At 43.5% G+C, this 21,674-nt stretch overlaps 2 protein-coding genes across 9 annotated transcripts in view; one reads left to right on the top strand and one right to left on the bottom strand.

The window, feature by feature from the left end:
* Positions 1 to 980: 980 nt before the first annotated feature.
* ZKSCAN3 (zinc finger with KRAB and SCAN domains 3) lies at positions 981 to 20,109 on the bottom strand. Of its 8 annotated transcripts, none has more exons than XM_054492069.2 (7): positions 19,956 to 20,079; positions 19,643 to 19,759; positions 10,125 to 10,588; positions 8,627 to 8,774; positions 6,766 to 6,848; positions 6,335 to 6,458; positions 981 to 4,735 (listed from the first exon to the last, which is right to left on the bottom strand). In XM_054492069.2, the coding sequence occupies exons 3-7, from the start codon at positions 10,524 to 10,526 to the stop codon at positions 3,876 to 3,878; spliced, it is 1,617 nt and encodes a 538-aa protein (XP_054348044.1). In that variant the 5' UTR covers positions 10,527 to 10,588; positions 19,643 to 19,759; positions 19,956 to 20,079; the 3' UTR covers positions 981 to 3,875. The 8 variants fall into 8 exon arrangements, with proteins under 8 accessions (XP_054348044.1, XP_063521986.1, XP_063521988.1 ...); XM_063665916.1 differs by having other exon boundaries at positions 10,212 to 10,588; XM_063665918.1 differs by lacking the exon at positions 19,643 to 19,759 and having other exon boundaries at positions 10,212 to 10,588; positions 20,059 to 20,109.
* Positions 16,115 to 21,674, top strand: part of LOC129038711 (zinc finger and SCAN domain-containing protein 31) — a 31,106-nt gene continuing 25,546 nt past the window's right edge. The window contains exon 1 of the mRNA XM_054492097.2: positions 16,115 to 16,190. Coding sequence (XP_054348072.1) covers positions 16,158 to 16,190 — 33 coding nt within the window. The 5' untranslated portion in view covers positions 16,115 to 16,157. The remainder of the gene's footprint in view (positions 16,191 to 21,674) is intronic.

The following is a 21,674-nucleotide window of genomic DNA, read 5'->3' as shown; positions in this document are numbered from 1 at the left end:
AATACTTTGGTCTCTGGAACTCAGTGTCAGGAGATTTTATGTTATGTTAATAATACAAAAGAACAAATAGAACCAGTCAATTTTCAGAATCATTCATTTATCAGGAACTCTACTAGATGCTGAGGATACAATGGTAATCTAGTTGTTTATCTCTTGTCCCTCAGCCTGCCTCATACCAGCCGTTCCCTATCCTGATCTGTAAGCAGGGTAAGGAGGCTACAAACATTATTTCCCAGGCTCCTACTGCCAATTGGAAGAACTGACAAAAGGGGGAAGCACGGGTTAAAGGTTTTAATGCTTTACTGAAACTGTAACACTATACTGTAGTTTTAATGTTGAAACTATAGTATTGTGATGGCCAGTTTTATATGTCAACTTGACCAGGCCACAAGGTGCCCAGATATTTAGTCAAACATTATTCTGAGTGTTTGATTTTGGATGTGATGAATCATTGCATCAGTAGACTAGGTAAGGCAGATTGCCCTCCCTAATGTGGGTGGGCCCCATCTGATTAGTTGAAGGCAGGAAGAAAACAAAAAAGATAACGCTCCCTCAAGGGGTACTCCTCCTGCCCATCTTGAGGTGGGACATCAGTCTTTTCTGGCCTTCAGACTCCAACTAGAACACTGGCTCTTCCTGGGTCTTGAACCTGCTGGCCTTTGGACTGGAGCTTATACCACTGGCTCTGCTAGGTCTCTAGTTTGCAGATAGGAGAACCTAGGACTTCTCAGCTTCCATAATCATATGAACCAATTCTTTCCAATAAATAAAAATATATATACAAACACATATATGTTATGTATAATATACATAAACCAGTATTATAAATACAAATATATATGTATACACATACAGACATATACATACATATATAGACACAGATCCTATTGGTTCTATTTCTCTGGAGAATCCTAATATATGTTCAGAAAGTTTGCAGAACATGCAATGCATTTTTCTCAATTTAAGAATCCACTCAAACAAAGTAACCATATGGTTTATTACTATAATACAAATAATATACATTAGGATTTGTTAGATTTGTGTCCCCTAGATCCCTGAAAACCTTGAAGGACCAAGCCTTGGAAACTAGCTAAAAACAGGGACTTGGATAGTTCTATAAAGGATTTTGGATAATGATTCAATTTCTACTAAACAAAATACATACAGCAGGAGATAATATATCACAATGCCCAAGTCATTAACTATCAAAGGTGACCAGAAAAGTCTTGTTATATTTGAATTCCAGAGTTTTTGACTGATATTATAAATATGGAAGAGACTGCTGGTGCCAGAAACCGAGTGAGAAATGTGAGTAGATGCAATAATGAAAGCATATTTCTACAATAAGGAGAAGTGATACTAACAAAAAAGGAACTGTCTTTCCACAGTTGTCACACTCATAAGGCTTCTCCCATTGAGGGTTCTCTGGTGTTTGATAAGACCTGAGCTGCGACCGAAGCCCTTGCTGCATTGTTCATTTTGTTAGTGCACTTCTCCTTATTGCAGGAATAAGGTGAAGCACTTACACAAAAGTTTGCAACAGAATAGTCATTCCGAAATACTTTTGTAGAAACAACTCCACTGAATGTATACATAATAAATACTACTTGTACAATGCTGACTAAAAATGTTCTCACTTGAATACACAAGACTAAAATTTTGACTATCATGATGGGAAAAAAAAAAAGATGGTCTATACAGTATGTTTAACAAAAAAGTAGGTAGCCTGAGGAATTAAATTAATGGTTCAAACAGTCATCATGAAAAATTGAGATGCTGTTACCATACAGGTGATTTGGGAATCAATGTATAAGAAGACCAAGACAGTCAGACACTAATAGTGGGGTTCTGAAACCATAAATGATACTTGGGCCGGGCGCGGTGGCTCACGCCTGTAATCCCAGCACTTTGGGAGGCCGAGACAGGCGGATCACGAGGTCAGGAGATCGAGACCATCCTGGCTAACACAGTGAAACCTCGTCTCATCATTCTCAGCAAACTATCGCAAGAACAAAAAACCAAACACAGCATGTTCTCACTCATAGGTGGGAACTGAACAATGAGAACACATGGACACAGGAAGGGGAACATCACACTCTGGGGACTGTTGTGGGGTCGGGGGAGGGGGGAGGGATAGCACTAGGAGATACACCCAATGTAAATGACGGGTTAATGGGTGCAGCACACCAACATGGCACATGTATACATATGTAACAAACCTGCACGTTGTGCACATGTACCATAGAACTTAAATTAAAAAAAAAAATAGCTGGGTGTGGAGGCGGGCGCCTATAGTCCCAGCTACTCGGGAGGCTGAGGCAGGAGAATGGCATGAACCTGGGAGGCGGAGCTTGCAGTGAGCCGAGATCGCGCCACTGCACTCCAGCCTGGGCGACAGAGGAGACTCCGTCTAAAAAAAAAAAAAAATTGGTGTGAATCCATTGAGCTGGAGAAAGTATGAACTTACCAGGAATAAGTTTTGATGCAGTTTACTATACAGTGTGTGTTGGGTGGTAGGGTGGGGCAAGATAGAGTCTATTGTTTTAGGAGGCATTGGTTAGGCCTGAGAGAACTAAATGGAGAGAACTAAGATACTGAGCATTAGAATATTTATCATTTTATTCTGACTTGATGACTGATTTTCACACTGTCTGAATAGGAAAGCTTTTTCCTTAAAGAGTAACAACAGGAAAACATTAAAGAGTGAAATTTGGGCTGAGTGTGGTGGCTCACGCCTGTAATTCCAGTACTTGAGAGGGTGAGGCAGGAGGATTGCCCAGGATTTCGAGACCAGCCTGGGCAACATAGTGAGACCTCATATTTACAAAAAAAAAAAAAAAAGCAATTCCATGGATGGCACACATTCATAATGATTTAGTGATAAGCTGTTTAAGGCATTTGCACTAGAATAGAATTCCTAGTCTGGTAAAGAAATATGGATTCTTGGCCGGGCACGGTGGATCACGCCTGTAATCCCAGCACTTTGGTAGGCTGAGGCAGGAGGATCACGAGGTCAGATCGAGACCATCCTGGCTAACACGGTGAAACCCCGTCTCTACTAAAAACATAAAAAATTAGCCGGGCATGGTGGCACACACCTGTAGTCCCAGCTACTCAGGAGGCTGAGGCAGGAGAATCGCTTGAACCCAGGAGGCAGAGGTTGCAGTGAGCCAAGATTGTGCCATTGCACTTCAGCCTGGGCGACAGAGCAAGACTCTGTCTCAAAAAAAAAAAAAATGGATTCTTTCAATCACAGTAACCCTTCTCTGCCTATGTATTTGGTAAGAAATACACTAGATTGAGTCACAATCTAGGTCACAGAATTGGACACAAGCACAAATGGCCTTGGCGAGAAGTTCTTCAGAAACCTGGATAACATCAGATTTTCAGATCTATGAAGGTAATCTCACTGGTACATTCAATAAACATTTATTAGCACCTGCGGAAAAGGCACAGAGTGGGATATAAGACTTTATGAATCTGACCAACTGTGGAGGATTCATTACAGTCAAAAAGAATGGTCAGAGAAGCAGCCCCCAAATCACAACCATCCACCCAGTAGACATTACCAAGTGCTGGTTTAGGGCAAGTAGCCAGTCTAAACATCCATTTAATTCCAGTGGGAGAGAACAAACAGTTTCAGGTCTTACCTCTTCTAGACAACTCTCCTGTAGCCTCCTATCAAATATGTTTTGATTACAAACCCCTTCTAGAACTTAGAAGATAATTTGTCTAACCCAGTCTATATTTTCTAACACCTGATAATATGTAGTGGTAAATAAAGCCCAGCCCACAATTTCTATAGTCGAGACTCCAGGGGGAGTGGCTTCAGATCAGTGACAAATGAGCACCAACTCTGGCATGTATGGCATGGGTCACTGTGATAGGATGTTTTTCCCTACATGGCTTCTCTGATGTTGAACAAGGTATGAAATTCGGGTGAAGCCTTTTCCACATGCATTACACTGATAGGGTTTCTCACCAGTGTGGATTTTTTGATGTTCAATGAGGCCTGTATTCTGAGTGAAACTTCTTTCACACTCATTACATTTATAAGACATGGGAGTTTCAACATTTTCCAACTGGCTTTCCATCCTACTTTTCCAGGCCTCTCCCTGCTCAGTTTCCTGAACATTTTTATCCCCAGTATGGATCCTCTGATGTCTCAGGAGATGTGAACTTCGCCTAAAGGCTTTGCCACACATACTGCACTGATACGGCTTCTCCCCAGTGTGGATTCTGTGATGTTCAAGGAGGCTGCAGCTCTGGCTGAAGGTCTTCCCACAGTCATCACACTCATAGGGCTTCTCCCCAGTGTGGGTTCTCTGGTGCTTGATAAGGTCTGAGCTGTGACTGAAGGCCTTACCACATTCTTCACACTCGTATGGCTTCTCACCAGTGTGGACTCTCTGATGAATGACGAGGGCAGAGCTCCCAATGAAGGCTTTGCCACACTCTTCACATTCGTAGGGTTTCTCACCAGTATGGATTCTCCTGTGTTTACTCAGGCCTGAGCTTTGAGCAAAACTCTTTCCACATTCATGGCAGATGTGCCGCCTCCCTCCTGTGCCATTTTTCTGCTTTCTTTGTAGCCTTCCCTCCTGTTCACCAGCTTCTGCACATGTAGGAATCTGGGCAATGTCTTCTGTCAGGTGGCATGATATCTTCCCATGCTCCTTTTCTGGAAGCTTCTCAGCTGGAGGCAAGTCCCTGCTCTTAATCTGTTTTTCATCACCTGAAACAACAAATAACCGGCAACTGTGGGTTATGCCATGGAAGGAAAGCTCTGTGATGAGTACCAGGGAGGCAAGAATTACAGAGGTCTATAAATGCCTGGGATGAGGATTTAAGTGCTAGAATAAGGATGGGAATAAAAGGGGAGAACAGGAGTGCTGGGGAGGAGAGAGACCTAAGAATGGGAATGGGGCCATTGGAAAGGTACACACTGGGAGTGGAGGGAGTGGGTGGAAGACGGTGAGGATCCAGGACTATGCTGGGGATGTATGTGGTCGATCTAAGTTCTAAGAACAGTAAGGCAGGGCCATGCACCTAGGATTAGATACTAAAAGGGTTGAACAGAAAGTGACAGTAAATGGAGCAAGTGGAAGGATTTCTGAAATACCTTTGAGAAACAGCGACTGGGAGGCTCAGGCTGGCGGATCACTTGAGGTCAGGAGTTCAAAACCAGCCTGGCCAACATGGTGAAACCCCATCTCTATTAAAAATACAAAAATTAGCCGGGCATGGTGGTGGGTGCCTATAATCCCAGCTACTCAGGAGGCTGAGGCAGGAGAATCGCTTGAACATGAGAGGTAGAGGATGCAGTGAGCCAAGACTGCACCACTGCACTCCAGCCTGGGTGACAGAGTGAGACTCCATCTCAAAAAAAAAAAAAAAAAGAAAAGAAAAGAAAGAAAGAAAGAAACAAAACAGCGAAAGTGGAGACTCAGAAATTGGGCACTGATCAATGATACGATAAAGACAGTTGTCTCGGTTCATATCCCAGGCAGAGGCAGGGTCCCCAAACAGAACTGGATTCAGTGCTATGAATTTTATGCCACCAGTGAGCTACATGGCCTCAGACAAGTCAGGCAATCTTCTCAGCCTCTGCACCTTCATCTCTGAGGTCAGGGTCTATAGTCAATGTCTAAGGACACTGCTCTCACACTCTATGGTCCCAAGGCCCATTTCCTGAAGAGGCCTCCCAGCTTTCCTCTTCAGTCAGGGGTAGGAACAGGAGGACATCAACATTTAGTGGGCATCTCCTGTGAGCCAGACCTGTACTCGGGGTTGTATCGACTTTGACCCATTTAACTTAACTAGAATACTGGCAGGGAGAGGAGAAAGCAAGGTCAGAAGGCACAAGCAGGCCAGGTGCAGTAGCTCATGCTCACACCTGTAATTCCAGCATTTTGAGGGGCCAAGGCAGGAAGATTGCTTGAGCCCTGGAGTTCGAGACCAGCCCAGGCAACATAGCAAAACTCCATCTCGACAAAAAATTAAAATTAAAAAATTAGCCAAGTGTGGTGGTACATGCCTTTAGTCCCAGCAGTTTGGGAGGCTGTGGTGAGAGGATCACTTTAGCCCAAAATGTCGAGGCTGCAGTGAGCCATGATTGTGCCACTGCACTCTATCCTGAGTGACTGAGCAAGACCCTATCTCTCAAAAACAATAAAAAAAGAAAGGGTAAGGAGCTAGTCAGTTACAGGCTTTCAGAAATGGTGATTGTGAATCCAAACATAATAGGGCTCAACAGCTTCCAATAGCTCAACAGGTTCTAATATACAGAGAATGCCAAGAAACCTTAACAGAAATTAGTGTCCTTTAGTCTTACCCAGGGAGACCAGGCTGCCATGGTTCTCTTGCTTTTCATTTCTACAGAGATTCCCCTGAGATGAATCCTGCTGTGTCCATTCAGGGGTGAGGGTCAGGGCCACATCTTCCACTTTCAACAACCCCTAAAACAATAGGTAATCCCATTGAAGAAGGGGCTGACCAAAATGGTGGAGTAGGGAAGATCTGGGAAGCACCCCCAGCCCCCATCCCTGTCAACAGCTAGTAATAAACAGGAAAAGCGTCTTTAAGTGGGCACCTAAATAAAGTTAATGATAAACAACCTCAAGATAGATGAGAAAATGCAGATCCCATTTGAGATCTGCATGGAGGATCTAGGATGGGGGTAGAGGGGAATGGGGAGTGAGGAGTCTTCACAGGAAGCTCAATAGTAGTGAGGGGCATTGGGGGAGGGATAGGACTCCAGCTCACCTGGGACTCTGGAGTAAGCCTAGAAGCTACCACTGCATCTTCTCTGCAGCACCCTCCATGGGCAAGCACGGGGACCTGGAGAACTAAGAAGGAAAGAAGCTCTGGATGAGATGTACCCTGGCATTCAGCCTCCCTGCCTTGTGGAATCTAAGTTAAATAACTGGATTAATAGATTCCTGTCTCACTTGATTGAGCCCAGGAGTCTGAAGCTGCAATGAGCTGTGATTGAGCCACTGCACTCCAGCCTGGGCAACAAAGTAAGACCCTGTCTCTCTAAATAAATAAATTCCTGCCAAACAAGTTTATACAGAGTGTGCTCCTTTCCAAAATTCCTGGTCCCTACCAGCTCCAATCCTAAAGATAACTGTTGTGCTCTACAGATACACGAAAACAATGCAAAAAGGCAGGCTCCTTGTGAGCAGTTGTGAAATAAAAAGAACATAAAAAACAAAAAAGCTTTCCATTTGAAGATCCTTTGAATTTTGCTAGAGATAGGAGGAAAAATCGGATTTTGGGTGAGTTTGTCCTTAGTAGCCGTTAGGGTGCTTTTCACTTTGGATTTGAAAAGCTAAGAGTCAGACAAAGCTGGGCTATGAAAGGCAAAGTAGGGGTCTGGCTTTATACAACGTACGGAAATTCAAGAGAGAGAAAAGTAAAGAACTTCAGGTTTCCTTATTATTCCTTATATAACTTCAGGAAGCATATATATATTCCTCATATATTCCTTATATATTCTTTATATAACTTCAGGAAGCATATATATTCCTCATGTATTCCTTATATAACTTCAGGAAGCAAATTTTTAAAGGGGCACAAAACAGATGGTTTAGGCTAGAACCTCTGTTTAAAAATAAAGATCACATATTGGCTAGAACATCCCAGCGATGTGTATCTTGGGAACTTGTACATGTGTTTAAGACACATGAAAGGACATCTCAGAACACATACAGCCATTTCCTATGCAGTGAATTTCATATTACTTTAATAACAGACCCAGGATTTAGAAGATTTATACCCTTTAATTTGCAATAGTCCTATAATTTATGAGATTGGCTGGCTGGCTTTACAGATTGTTTACTTTCTGCATAGGACTTCCCACTGTCACACGAATTGTATTATTAATGTGTTTATTTACCATCTTCCTCACTTAAATGTAAGCTCCACTGGGGCAAGAACAGTCTCACTCACAGTTCCATTCCCAGAGCTAACCGGCCACCACACTGGAGGCCTCCATAATTACAAGTTAAACAAAGAAGAACAAAGACAAGTAGCTGGTATACACAAGTGTGGTAGCTTACACCTTTAATCCCAGCACCTTGGGAGGCCCAGGCAGGAGGATCACTTGAGCCCAAGAGTTTGAGACCAGCCTGGGCAACATGGTGAGACCTCATATCCACAAAAAAGTTTTTAAAAAACTAGCCAGGCATGGTGGTGCACACCTGTAGTCCCAGCTACTCAGGAGGCTGAGGTGAGAGGATCGCTTGAGCCCAGGAAGTGGAGGCTGCAGTGAGCTGAGATTGTGCCACTGCACTCCAGCCTGGGTGAAACAACAAGACCCTGTCTCAAGAAAACAAAAACCAATACAACAAAACAAAACCCAAACAAGAACCAATTCTTTCCAAACCTAAGTTTTACTAATATCTTATTTACTATGTCCAGTCTTGGTTGAAAAAGCTTTCCATCATTATGTTGGAAATACTCCTTTTAGTCTCAGTCTTAAATGAGAGTTTTAAGACTCTCATTTTTAAGACATAATCTGTGATGGGCATATAAACCCCCTATCAATGAATTTTGTTGGCTATCCTTAAATGAAATTGGATGAAGTCTGCATAATTCATACTGTCTAGAAAATAATCCTTACCTCTGTCTTGTAAGGGCTGGGATCCCAAAGATTCATGCTTGAGCAGAGCCTTCATTAGCTGAAATTGGCTACTTTGTGACCCTGGGGCTGGTGTCAATAGTGCCATCTTGCAACAGAGCAGTTCTTGCCCTTGGTCAACACCTGAAACCTAGAAATCATTTGTTCTTATTTTCATGTTTTCAGCAAACACTTCCATAGAACTACCTAGGTGGCTGGCACTATTTCCAAAAGCATTATAAATGTTAACTCATTTAACGCAGAAAACAACAATCTTATAAGGGAGGTATTATTATTATACCCATTTTACTGATAGGGAAATTAAGGCACAGCCAGTTTAAGTAGCTAATCAGTGGCAATGCTAGGATGGGAGCTCAGGTAGAATGATGCCAGAGCACATGTTCTTATCATTACTCTATGCTCCTTCATATATACATTTGTGCTTTTATGAAAACCCATTGGAAACTGGTGCAAAATTCTCAGAGAATATTAATACCTTTTATTATCTGAAAAGGGGATTACAATCTCTAGTTTATGGAGTTTGGGGGACCCAAACAACATCACAGTATGTTAAATCACCTAACATGGCCTGGCATATGATTTGTCCTCATTAAATGCAGGTTTCCTTCCAGACATTTATAGTTATTATAAAATTACAGTTTTCAAGTTACTTTCTCATGTGCAGCTCAGAATTTCCCACATCCTTTATAAAGAATGAAGCTAAGAGACTCGCACTGACTTTCCACTGTTACAGGCCTTGGGTGCCATAGACACAAGTCAAGAACCTTGGTATCCAGCTCACCATTTAGAAGGCTCTGGCCACACAGGTCCTCTGAGGGTGTGTGCACAGGGACACAGGATGATGCAAAGAGGACACAGTCTCATAAAACAGGGAAGAACATGGAGGTAAAAGTCGGCCCATTTTCTACCAGAGGTTCATAACCAGTGGTCCATGAACTCCTTCCCACGTAGTCCATGAACTTGAACAGGACAAAAGCTAATCTTATTTTTAACTAGTCTTTAAGAGAAAGTTAGCATTTCCTTCAATTATGAATGGAAGCAACAAATCAATGTAGCATAAGCAGTACCCAGGACTTTGTCACCAATAGAACCTGCAGATGTTTTTACATCACATTACAACCAAGCAAAGAGATACTGATCACTGCTTTGTAATTGCCAGTTATAAGCCCTGTCCATAGGTTTTATTATTTAGTGTACTAATAAAAAAAACACATATATGACTTTAATACAAATTTAATTATTTGCTAACTGTATGTTGATATGACTGCGTTCTTTTGTAATCCTTTATGGTTTCTTTATGTATTTAAAAAAAAATTATTCTGAGAAGGAGTCCAGGGACTTCACCTTACTGCCAAGGAGGTTCACGGTACAAAAAAGAGATGGAGAACTCCTGGATGTTAAAGGAATGCCCCTCACTCCGATATGGGATTTCAGGAGGAAACAGACCACAGCGCTCAGATACTAAACCTGTTCTTTCTACCTGCGGCGCCGGCTCATCCAGCTGCCTCTCCAAATACTCCAATAGCACCACCACCTCCTCCCCGCTCTCTGGATGCTGCTTCCGCACCCAGCTCTGCAGATTCCCCGGCAGGATGGTCAGGAACTGCTCCAGCACCAGCAGCTCCAGGATCTGCTCCTTGCTGTGCATCTCAGGCTGCAGCCACTGTCGGCAGAGCTCTCGGAGCCGGCTCAGCGCCTCGCGGGGGCCTGCAGCCTCCGGGTAGCGGAAGCCTCGGAAGCGCTCGCGGGAGCCCTCAGAGCCCAGATCTGGGCTACTGGGAAAACCGGCTTCTTCTTCCTCCACCTTTATGACCAGAAGCTCCATCTGGTCTTCTGTAGACTGGGCATCCAGGGCTGTGCTTTCACTTAATTCTCTAGCCATCCTAGGCCAAGGCAGTACTCAGGCCTCACTCTAGCTTCCAGCGCTATTTCTGCAGAAGATCCCTGAAAGGTGGGAAATCATTATTAACCAGTAAACTTGCAAGTAGTCCCTTCTCTCCTGCCCAGGAGCCCAGAGACATCTCTGGGGAACTGCTGCAGAAATTTCTCCATGTTCAGTGGTTCTGCAGCTTAATCCTCTACACCACCCCAAGCCTGAATCCCATAGTAAGGTTCCCAAAGGATGTCCTGGAGTGATCCTGGACACCCCCAGGCCCCTGACTAATCCGGAAAAAAACTGAAATTGGTGAGGATCCAGGGCACTTCCTGGACTCTCTAGGAAGCTCCTCTCAGTGACTTGCTCGGAGTTATCCCATTAACAACCAGGTCTGTGGTTGTCTAAATTCTAAGATGACCCTAACGATTTCCTGCCCTAATCCTCAGGACTTTCAATATGAGATAGCAAGTCCAGACTGGCTGGACTGGTCCCAAGGAGCTGAATTCTACCGATAACCTCAATGACCTCATAAGTAGATTCCTCTCAGAGCTTCCAGATAATAGCCCAGCCCTACCAACACCTTGGCTTTGGCCTGGGAAGACCATAATATTGAACTCAGCTGAGCCTGCCTGGCCTTCTGACCTATATAACTGGAACAAATAAGCTGATTTTTTTTTCTTATTTGTTTGTTTTGAGACAGAGTCTCGCCCTGTCACCCAGGCTGGAGTGCAGTGGCATGATCTCAGCTTGCTGCAACCTCCACCTCCCATGTTCAAAAGATTCTTCTGCCTCAACCTCCCAAGTAGCTGGGATTATAGGTGTGCACCACCATGCCCAGCTAATTTTTGTATTTTTAGTAGAGCCGGGGTTTCACCATATTGGCCAGGCTGATCTCGAACTCCTGACCTCAAAAGATCTGCCTCAGCCTCCCAAAGTGCTGGGATTAAACATATGAGCCACTGCGCACAGCCCAGATTTTGTTTTAAGCTGATAAATTTGAGGTAAATGTTATACAGCAATAGAAAACTAATACAGTTGATTCTGTATCTGCGGGTTCTGCATTGAGAGATTCAACCAACCACAGCTGGAAAATATCTGGGAAAAAAAAATAACAAAAACAACAATTAAAAAATACAAATAAAAATACAATATAAAAAGTGTTTACAAAACATTTACATTGTATTTTGTTTGTAAGTTATCTAGAGATGATTTAAAGTGTACAAGAGAAGTTGAGCCTGGTGCCACACTACTGCAGTCCCAGCTACTCAGGAGGAAGAGGCAGGAGGATCACCTGAGCCCAGGAGTTCAAGGATGCAGTAAGCTATGATTGTGCCTCTGTACTCCAGCCTGGGCAACAGTGCAGAGACTCCATCTCTTAAAAAAAACATACAGGAGGATGTGTGTAAGTTATAGGAAAATACTATATGCCATTTTATGTAAGACTTGAGCATCCACAAATTTTGGTATCACTGAGGATCCCAGAATGAATCCCCCACAGATAGTGAAGGATGGCTTTACCAGGTCTTATCTGTGGTCAAGGTACTGCAGTAAGGGGAAGAAGAAAGAAAAGATAGAAGGCCCTGGACCAAAAGAAATAGAACTGAATTAAACCTTGGCTGCCTGCTAGTGAGACCCTCAATTATATCTGAAGTGAGGCTTGCCCAAAAAACTGGCATAACATTCACATTAAAATTCAGCTGAAAGTAGGGTTTCTGCAGGCCCTTCTGATCTTTGGGCTGAAGGCCCTTCAGTTTCTCTTAGAAACATCAAGGCAGCCGAAAACATCACCAAACCCTTGCCCTGGAGAGAGCATAGGCTGCCCCTGGTCTTTGCCACCTCCTCGATCTGCCACTCTCTTTCTTCCCCTTCAAGACTGAACTTCTTGAAAGAAAGCCCTCAGTCCCTGATTCTAGTCGTCACCTCCCACTAAGCCTTCCACACACTGTAGGCCACAATTGCCAACAACACTAAGATTTTGCATGCAGAAGTAACCAAAGGTGCTTCCCTCAATTCCCATTTTCCATGGCCTCTTCTCAGGCAACCAGGCTGAGGATGCTGTCCACTTCCAAAAACTCACTTGTCCTTATTTCAAGGACCTTGCTTTCTCCTGCTTTCCTCCTTCCTGGTTCTTCTCAGCTCCCATCATAATCTGGTTAAGTGTTCTGAAGCCAGGTTTCCTGAGGTCATCATAATCCTGGCTTTACTACCTACTAGCTCTGTGCCTCCCTTTCCTTATCTGTAATAGGGATAGTGATAGCAGATAGGGCCATTGTAAGCATTAAGTAAGTGAGTGTATAAAGCTCTTAGAACAGTGCCTGGTGTGTGGTTGTAAGGAACATGGCTGTGCTGCAGCAAGGCAGGCATAGGCTGAGGTAAACATCCTGCATGACTCAGCAGGATTGGAGCGCACGCACACAATTCCATGCATTATATAACCACAGTTATGTAGCCATAATCTGGGAAGGCTCATCACCTGGCTCTAAGATGCTACTGTTTGTGAGGTGTATAAATGTGGCACTGACACTGTGAAAGAGCTGCTGAGTAAAGCCATGTCCCATCTACCTGCTGTCTCTCGAGTGTTCTTCCAGCTCCCTGCCCCCCATTCACCCACTCCCCTTGGACCTCAGCTGGAGCTCTAACCTGACATTTGGCATAGTGAGCAAGATGAGGTGAATGGGTCTTCGGCCCCCAGGCTCCCGGACCGGCTATGCAGCCGCAGCATGAGCTGTGGCACCCAGTGGCAGCCGTGCTGCAAGGATGGGCTCTGATGGAAACATGGGCGGCAGTGGACAGGCCCTCCACGAGTGTGGAGAAGGTGCTGAAGCACCTGGAAATGCACAGGACCGAGAAGGAGTGTGCCTTTGCCAACAGTCAGATGGGCATTTGCGACTGTGCTGCTGGAAGGGCATGCCCAGTTCCTGCTGGACGCAGTGCAGGGAGGAGGAAGAACCTCCGTTACAGGCTCACCCAGTGGTCTGCCAGAAAATAGAGCATGAACAGCCACTGGGCCCCAAGGGTGGGCCTAGAGACCCCCTACCATAGTGAAGCACACTTCTTATAGTGCTTGTACCCCCCACTGAGTTGTGGGAGTTAGGCAAGCAGTGCCAGCAGCATTTGGGGGAGACCCTCCCTGCCTGAATTCTCTCTCTCTGGGACAAAGGAGCTGATCCATTTCCTGCTCCGCCTCTGAGATGGAAAAGCTGGCTTCTTTAATTAGTGTGGTCTGATGCCGGTGAAATACCAGAAACTGTCAGTAGATGGCAGTTGTATATAGACTTAGTGCAAGTTATTCGGGAAAAGGACATTGCTGGGCAACTAGGTCCCTCTGGAGCGTTCCAGCTCAAAGATTACCTGCTGCAGTCAGGCAGAAATGTAAAGTCTTTCCTGTTTGATTGGGAACTGACCAAGGTGCCAGGCTTGGGGGGGACACCGGACAACCAAAGGCAATATGTGGACTCAGCAATCCACTGGTCCCTAAACCTGAATAAGTTTCCGGGCACAGCTGCATTTATTGACGGTTATGAAAGCTGGTCAGTGAAAGTGAAACCTGTATCTTTGGACCTCGGCATCGGCCACTTAGCTCCCCACTTATGCACTGTGGATGTCTCTCCCATGCCTGAGGACAGCCTGTGGGTGGATGTTTTGCACAGCTTGGCAGCTGTGCCGTCTATCATGGATTTCATAGGCCACTTGACAACAGAACTGGGATGGTGCCACTGTGTGGTGGACTTGGCCAATGCATTCCTCTTAATCGACATTGCTCCAGAGAGCCAGAACACTTTGCCTTCATGGGAGGGACTTTCACAGTGTTGCTGCAGGGATATATGCATAGCCCCAACATATGTCATGATCTTATTAATGATGTTATATTAACCTCTGATTCTCTTGCAGATTTAGAAGCAGCAACGCAGCCTCTTGCCTGGAATTGGGATGATGTGGCTGAAACCACCTTCCTGGCAGCCAAACAGGCAGGCTATTAAGCGGGCACAAGCCCTATGGGTAGCTGATCAGGGGCACTCATTTAAACTTGATGTGCATGTGACCAGATAGTTTTGACTGGGGCTTATGGCATCGCAGAGCTCTTTAGAATGCCAGTAGACTTTTGGTCCCAACTTTGGAAGGGAGCTGAGCTCCAGTATTCCTCGACAGAGAAGCAGTTAGTAACTGCATATGCTGCCCTTTAGACTCATGCCCAATAGACTATTGCGCATGACTTACCCAATAGCAGGGTGGGTATGCTCATGGGTAACAACCTGCACACTGGGATGGCACAGACATCCGCTTTTGCAAAGTGGGGTGCTTAAGCCTACTTGGAACAGCAAAGTATGCTAAGTCAAGTCCCTTAAAAGCACAATTACAAGAAGTCTTAGGACCTACAGTCCTAATGCAAGATAAGGCTATGGGACCTGAGGCACCCCTAGACCCTGAGCCTTCACCTTTTAAGGAAGGGCATCCCCACATTCCCAATGGGGCATGGTACAGATAGGTCTAGCCAGGGTGCTACTGCTGCCTGGACTGCTGTTGCAGCCCAGCCTAGTACTGACACCCTATGGTTTGATACCAGGTGTGGACAAAGTAGCTAATAAACTGAACTCAGGGCAATGTAAATGGTGATCACCAAGAAGGTGACACCTATGGTAATCTGCACCGATAGCTGGGAAGTTTATCAAGGCTCAACCTTGTGGCTAACTACCTAGAAGTTACAGAAGTGGCTAGTCACCGATCCATGTAGGGCCAGGCCATGTGGCCAGATCTATGGGAAAAAGGATGACTTCCTCCAACCAGGTATGGGGACAAACAGTAACCTGTTGTTGCCTGCCCCAACGCCCTAAAGGTAGGGAAGCAAAAACCCTGGCTTAATATATAAAGCAACATTGGGGTAACATCACCATGTGGTGATTGCTCACTAACCTGAAATTATTGCTCCCTGTATCACTACTGTGGCCCAAGTGCCCAGGGCTTATGTGTCAAGCCTCTATGTATACATTGGGCCTGTGTGCCCAGAGCCTATGTGTCAGACTTATGTGTCAAGCCTGTGTGTATGTATCAGCCCTGGGTGCCCAAAGTTTATATGTCAGGCCTGTGTGCCAAACCTATATATTGGGCCTGTGTACCCAAAAACCTATGTCTCCCTTGGCCAAAGGGGTGGAGTGTAAGGTAAATGGATGTGCTTTGGTCAAGAATAGGCCGAGGCAGATATGCAGGCCAGCGTGACTCAGCGAGTTTGGAACGCAGGCGCACCACTCCACTTGTTATATAACCTGTTTGTGTAAGCTCATACTTGGCTCACAGCCACTATTGTCTGTAAATGGTATAACTGCCCTGCTGACGCTGTACATAGGACTCGTGCCCAGAGAGAAAGAGAAAAACTGCTGACCCTGTAAGAGAGAACAGGCCATCTTGCAGACAGACAGAGGTGAGCCAGGAATTAACAAGCGTGCCAAGGAGTACAGCTGTAAGTGTGGGAGCGGCAGGAGCCACAGAGCCGGTTGCTGAGAAGGGCTGCGGTTGGAGGAGGCAGACAGTGTGAGAGCTGCAGCAGCTGCTGCTGAATAAAATCATATTTTACCTGCCTACAGCCCCGAGTGTTCTTTCAACTACCTGCCACCCATCCAACAACTCCCCTCGGACCTCAGTATGGGCTGGAACCTGACACTTGGCATGACAGTGGTAAGTACCATATACATGTTGGCTAATAGTATAATTCACTGGTCTTTCTTTTTTTAAATAAGAGTAGGCCTGGTGGTTCTGTTCTTGACCTTTTCTTTTCTCTATCCACAGTCTTCCCCAGAACTATCTTTAATCACTCGCAAGGTTTTAACTTCTATTTCTAGGCTGTAGATTCTTGATCCCTATCCTGAGCTGCCTCCCAGACAGTCCTATATGGAAATCTTGCAAACAAATACAATTCAGTATGCCCCAAATCAAAGTGATTTTCTTGCTTCCTAATCTACTCCTTCCTCAGTATGGTATTCTTTAGAAACAACAGCACCAGCCATCAGGTTTCCTCAGAGTCATCACTTTGTAATGGATGATTTCTGTATTTTAGAAGGGAAAAGTAAGATATTCTGAAAGACAGCCTATCCCAGAAGCCATGAGACCTGGGCCTGATCTAAGAGGGCAGGGAAACCTGAGATTCCTGTGAACCAGCTGGGACTAGATTTTAAACTAGAAGTGAGTGACTGCAAAATTATTTGACTGGACTCAGATGTCAGTAAGTCCCTCTTTACTCAGTGGAATGGAGAGGCTAGAAAATGTAAGGCTGGGCCGGGCGTGATGGCTCACACCTGTAATCTCAACACTTTGGGAGGCCAAGGTGGGGGCATCATGAGGTCAAGAGATCGAGACCATCCTGGCCAACATGGTGAAACCCCGTCTCTACTAAAAATACAAAAATTAGCTGGGCGTGGTGGCATGCGCCTGTAGTCCCAGCTACTTGGGAGGCTGAGGCAGGAGAATCGCTTGAACCCGGAAGGCAGAGGTCACAACGAGCCAAGATCATGCCACTGCACTCCAGCCTGGCAACAGAGCAAGACTCTGCCTCAAAAAAAAAAAAAGAAAGAAAGAAAGAAAAGAAATGTAAGGCTGGTAGAGGTTACAAAGGGAAAACAATTCCAAGTCTGTATCTTCCTGAACCTCTATTCCTCAGTCCAACTCTCTACAGTTCAAAGGATGGTAGGGAATAGAAGGAAATTAGGAAACTGAGAGAAGCCATTGATTGTCACAAATGAAAAGTACCAGAAAATACTTCCTCCTAATAAGCTGCCACAAGAGATCTGGGGTACTGCTACATAAGCTAATAATACCAAAATAAGTGAGCCCAAATCTAATCTAGTCTTTAGATCCAAATACCAGTGTACAGGTGAAATATAGGAGCAAATTACATTAAAGGCTTTCAAACTTTGTTACATATTAGAATCACTGGGGAGCTTTTAAAACATCCTAATGCCTTGGGTACAATCAAGATCAATCAGGCTGGGTGCAGTGGCTCACACCTGTAATCCCAGCACTTTGGGAGGCCGAGGCAGATTGCCTGGGGTCAGGAGTTCAAGAACAGCCTGGCCCATATGATGAAACCCTGTCTGTACTGAAAATACAAAAATTAGCTGGGCGTGGTGGTACACACCTGTAATCCCAGCTACTTGGGAGGCTGTGGCATGAGAATCACTTGAGCCTGGGAGGTGGCGATTGCAATGAAAAAAAAAATCAATTAAATCACTCTCTGGGGGTGGGACTCAGCATCAATAACTTTTAAAACTTTCTAGGTCATTCTCATGTGCAGCTGAGTTTGAAATCTAGTAAGTTAAAGACACTAAAAAGAAGCAATCGACCAAATCCAGAATGTGAGGCATTTTATAAAACAGAAGGTTCAAGTTCCTCAACAAATAAATGGCATTTTTACCAAAAGGAGTGGGGAGGGAATGGGAACTGTCATAGATTAGAAGACTGAACAGACTTATCAAATAAATGCAAATGGTGAACCATATTCGGACCCCACTGAAAACAACAACAGTAAAAAGACTGTAAAAAAAAAAAAAACTGTAAAAATACTTAAGACAATTATTTGAAAATCAAGATAATGATATCAAGGAATTACTGTCAATTTTGTTGCGTGTGATAATGATACTATGATTATATTAAGATAAAAGTCCCTGTATATAAGAAATTGACACTGAAGTACTTGTACTTGTGAGTGAACTAAAATGTTTCCATCTGCAATTTGCTATAAAATGAAAGAGAGGGATGAAATGAGGAAAAAAAAGAAATAAAGAAAGATGGGGAGAGGGAGGGAAAGGAAGACAAAGAAAGGAGGGAAAGGTAAAGAAAGGAGAGAGGGAAAGAGGGAGGAAGTAAAAGGGAAGGAGGGAGACAGAAGGGAAGGAGGAGGAGAAGGGAAGGAAAGAGAGTGGAAAGGAGGGAAAAGAAGGATGAAAGAAAATGACCAAAAGATGATGGCTGAAGCTGAGTCATGGTTATATTGGTGTTCATTGTAATAGTCTCTCTACAATTAAATGTGTTTAAATTTCTCTCCAAAATTTTAGAAAATTAAACAACATCCTAACTTCTTTCCTTCCTGAATAATACAGTCAAAAAGCATTAAGGTAGGGTCAACGAAGGTGAGAGAGAGCCACAGCCCAATCCAGAGTGAATCTGGAGTCCAAGTGGAATGAGGAGGGTGTCCACGGTGGGGAAGGGAGGAAGTCTATGGCAGGAAAACAACACTGATACATTTATATCATTTATTCCACAAACTCCATTTAGGTTTCAATACCTGGCCCCTACTTGGATCTGAGCCAAACTGATCACAATGGGAAGGCACAAGATTGGGAAATTGGTTGCAAACACAAAGTATTTATCAAATCAGTAAATATACTGAAGATAAGGAAAGGAAAGTTTCTCATTAACAGAAAAGAGTTACAAGTCTATGAAAGAGTCAACCCTGTAAAAGTTGGGTTGAAATGAAGGGTGTTAGTATGAAGCCAGTTTCAGGCTAGGGCGCTCCTGGAAGCTCGAAAACTGGTGGATCTCCAGCACTAAGCAGGACATCAGATTTTTGCTAAAACCAGGGGTCCTAGTCCTTTTTCACTATTAAAAACTTCTATTGTTCCTCCTAATCTCCAGCCAAGGAAAAGGTACCCCCGAGTCTTAAAGCCTTTGAGAGTGTGAGTATCACAAAGTACAACACAAACCAGTTTTGGTCTTTGCTTTGGGATAGGCTCTTTTTCAGAGTATCTTATTTTTCCCTCCTAAAATATAGAAATCATCCATTACAAAGTGAATTGATGAATGACAGTAAAACTGAAAGCAACTGTACAAAAGCCAGTCACTAATGTGTCATCATAGTTATAAATAATAATAGTACCACTAATAAAAGCAAATCTTTAAATCATGCTTACTCTGCACCTTACACATACGAATGCATTCAATCCTCACAACAACCCAGTGAGTTAGGGAATATTATCTCTATTTTACAAAATAGTAAAATGAGGCAGAGAGAGCTTAGGAACTAGTGAAAAGTCAGCCAGTAAGTGGCAGAGGCAGGATTCGAACCAGGAAATCTGACTCCAACGTTCTGGCTCTTGGCCAGTACCACAGAATAATTTAAAGATCTTGAAACTGACCTTGTTACCAGGCAGTGCAAAAATTTAACGGCTCCCATTCTCGAGGCTTGTCTATGTGACCCATGCATCCCGTCTCCAAATATCCTCAAGAACCGACCCAGACACTCGGTAACGGCCCTAAACAAGGGACACCCATATTGGGCTCTACGCGGGAACGCCGAGGACCACTTCGTTCCGCCGCAGAGCGCCCTTCCGTCCCCCACGGCTTCTTGCAGGGGTCTCCCTCCTTGGGAGCCGAGGCTGCAGGAACTGGGGAGGGAAGGGCCTCTCTCCACAAACTCACATACACACACACACACTCCTGCAAACGCACCTCTACCCGGGGACAAAAGAACTGCAGGACCGACAGGAGGAGAGCCGCGGGATGAGATTTAACCCCACAGTGGAAGGCAGACGCCGATTCATCCCATACTCACAAAGTGCTTGAAACTAGCAAACCACCCGCAGGGCGGGGCACAGAAGCCACTTCCGGGCCTCTCTAGCCACCTCCCTGACAGACTCTGTCGTTTGCTAGCTCGGTACCTTGTGTCCCCTCCCCTTTTGCTATTAAAGAGGCTTCTAAATTTTTATTTTTCCAGCTATAACTAAGGGAGAAAGGCAAGGTGCAGAACTCTTTTCATAATTTGCTATATTTGCGAATAGAAGAGAGTAAAAAGAATCTAAATTATGTTTGCGTGTGTGGCACAAAGAAGCCCTGGAAAAATAAATCGGAAAATTAATATTGGTGGTTACCTACGAAAGGTGAACGGTCAGAAACTGAGTGAAAAGGGGGACAAGAGTGAGAAGGAAAGTGTTAGGGTGCATGTTTTAAATGTACTTTTAATTTTAGAGTTGATTGCATTGCCTGATTAAAATATGAATTCTAAATACATAAATTTTAAGGAGCAGGTTGCGTGGTTTACATAAAAAATCCAAGATAATCTAACACTCAAATTATGATGATTAATAAGAGAGTTTAGCAAGGTGGCTGGACTTTTTAAAATTCATGTTCACAATCGCATTCTCCATCAAAATTATAAAAATATAATTTTTAAAAGACAGCTATCACAGAAGCAAATAATTACAAAAGATACCTGAATGGAAACATTAGAAACTTTATTCATTAGGGATAAGTAGTTGAAATATATACCTCTATATATGAGACATATATATACACCTCTATATATGAGACATATATCTATATATGAGACATATATATACACCTCTATATATGAGACATATATATACACCTATATATGAGACATATATATACACCTATATATGAGACATATATATACACCTATATATGAGACATATATATACACCTATATATATGAGACTATATATATACCTATATATATGAGACATATGTATATACCTATATATATGAGACATATGTATATACCTGTATATGAGACATATGTATATACCTGTATATGAGACATATGTATATACCTATATATATGAGACATATATATACCTATATATATGAGACATATATATACCTATATATATGTCTATATATATGAGAACTCCATATCATAAAGATATCATTCCTTCCTAAATTGATACACAAATTCAGTACAAAGCAAATCAAGATTCCAATTGTGCTCAGTGGAACTTGACTAGTTGATTTTAAATGTATATGGAGTAATGAATGAGTGACGAATCCAAGACATTTTTAAAACAAATGAAGGAGCTGCAGAAACTTGCCCTATATAATTTATTATAAAATTATAGCAGCTAAGACAATATAGTATTGGCACAACTACAGACAAATAGACCAACGAAACAGAACTGAGGACTGAGCAACAGACATGTATGTGTGGATGCTTGATATATGGCGGAAATTGCATTACAAATCAGTGAGGAATAAAGGAACTACTTGACAAATAGTACTGTAATATTTGGATATCTAAATGGAAAAATAAAATAAAATTGGGTTTCTACTTTATATGTTGCACAAAAAATCAATTCCAGTCAGCAAACTTTCTGACTTTTAAAAGAAAATTTAGAATAATTGCTCTTTTTTCTATTCACAAGTTTGCTTCTA

Source organism: Pongo pygmaeus, chromosome 5 (assembly GCF_028885625.2).
Source record: "Pongo pygmaeus isolate AG05252 chromosome 5, NHGRI_mPonPyg2-v2.0_pri, whole genome shotgun sequence".
NCBI classification, from domain to species: Eukaryota; Metazoa; Chordata; class Mammalia; order Primates; family Hominidae; genus Pongo; species Pongo pygmaeus.
This window is presented reverse-complemented; position numbering and strand designations above follow the sequence as displayed.

Excerpts from the sequence above, each read along its gene's own strand:
- ZKSCAN3 (XM_063665915.1), bottom strand. The coding sequence starts at position 10,526 with ATGGCTAGAGAATTAAGTGAAAGCACAGCCCTGGATGCCCAGTCTACA. Across the intron at positions 8,775-10,124 it reads TGGATGAGCCGGCGCCGCAG|GTTTCAGGTGTTGACCAAGG; the intron begins GTAGAAAGAACA and ends AATGATTTCTAG. Across the intron at positions 4,736-6,334 it reads TGGCAGCCTGGTCTCCCTGG|GTGATGAAAAACAGATTAAG; the intron begins GTAAGACTAAAG and ends TTGTTGTTTCAG.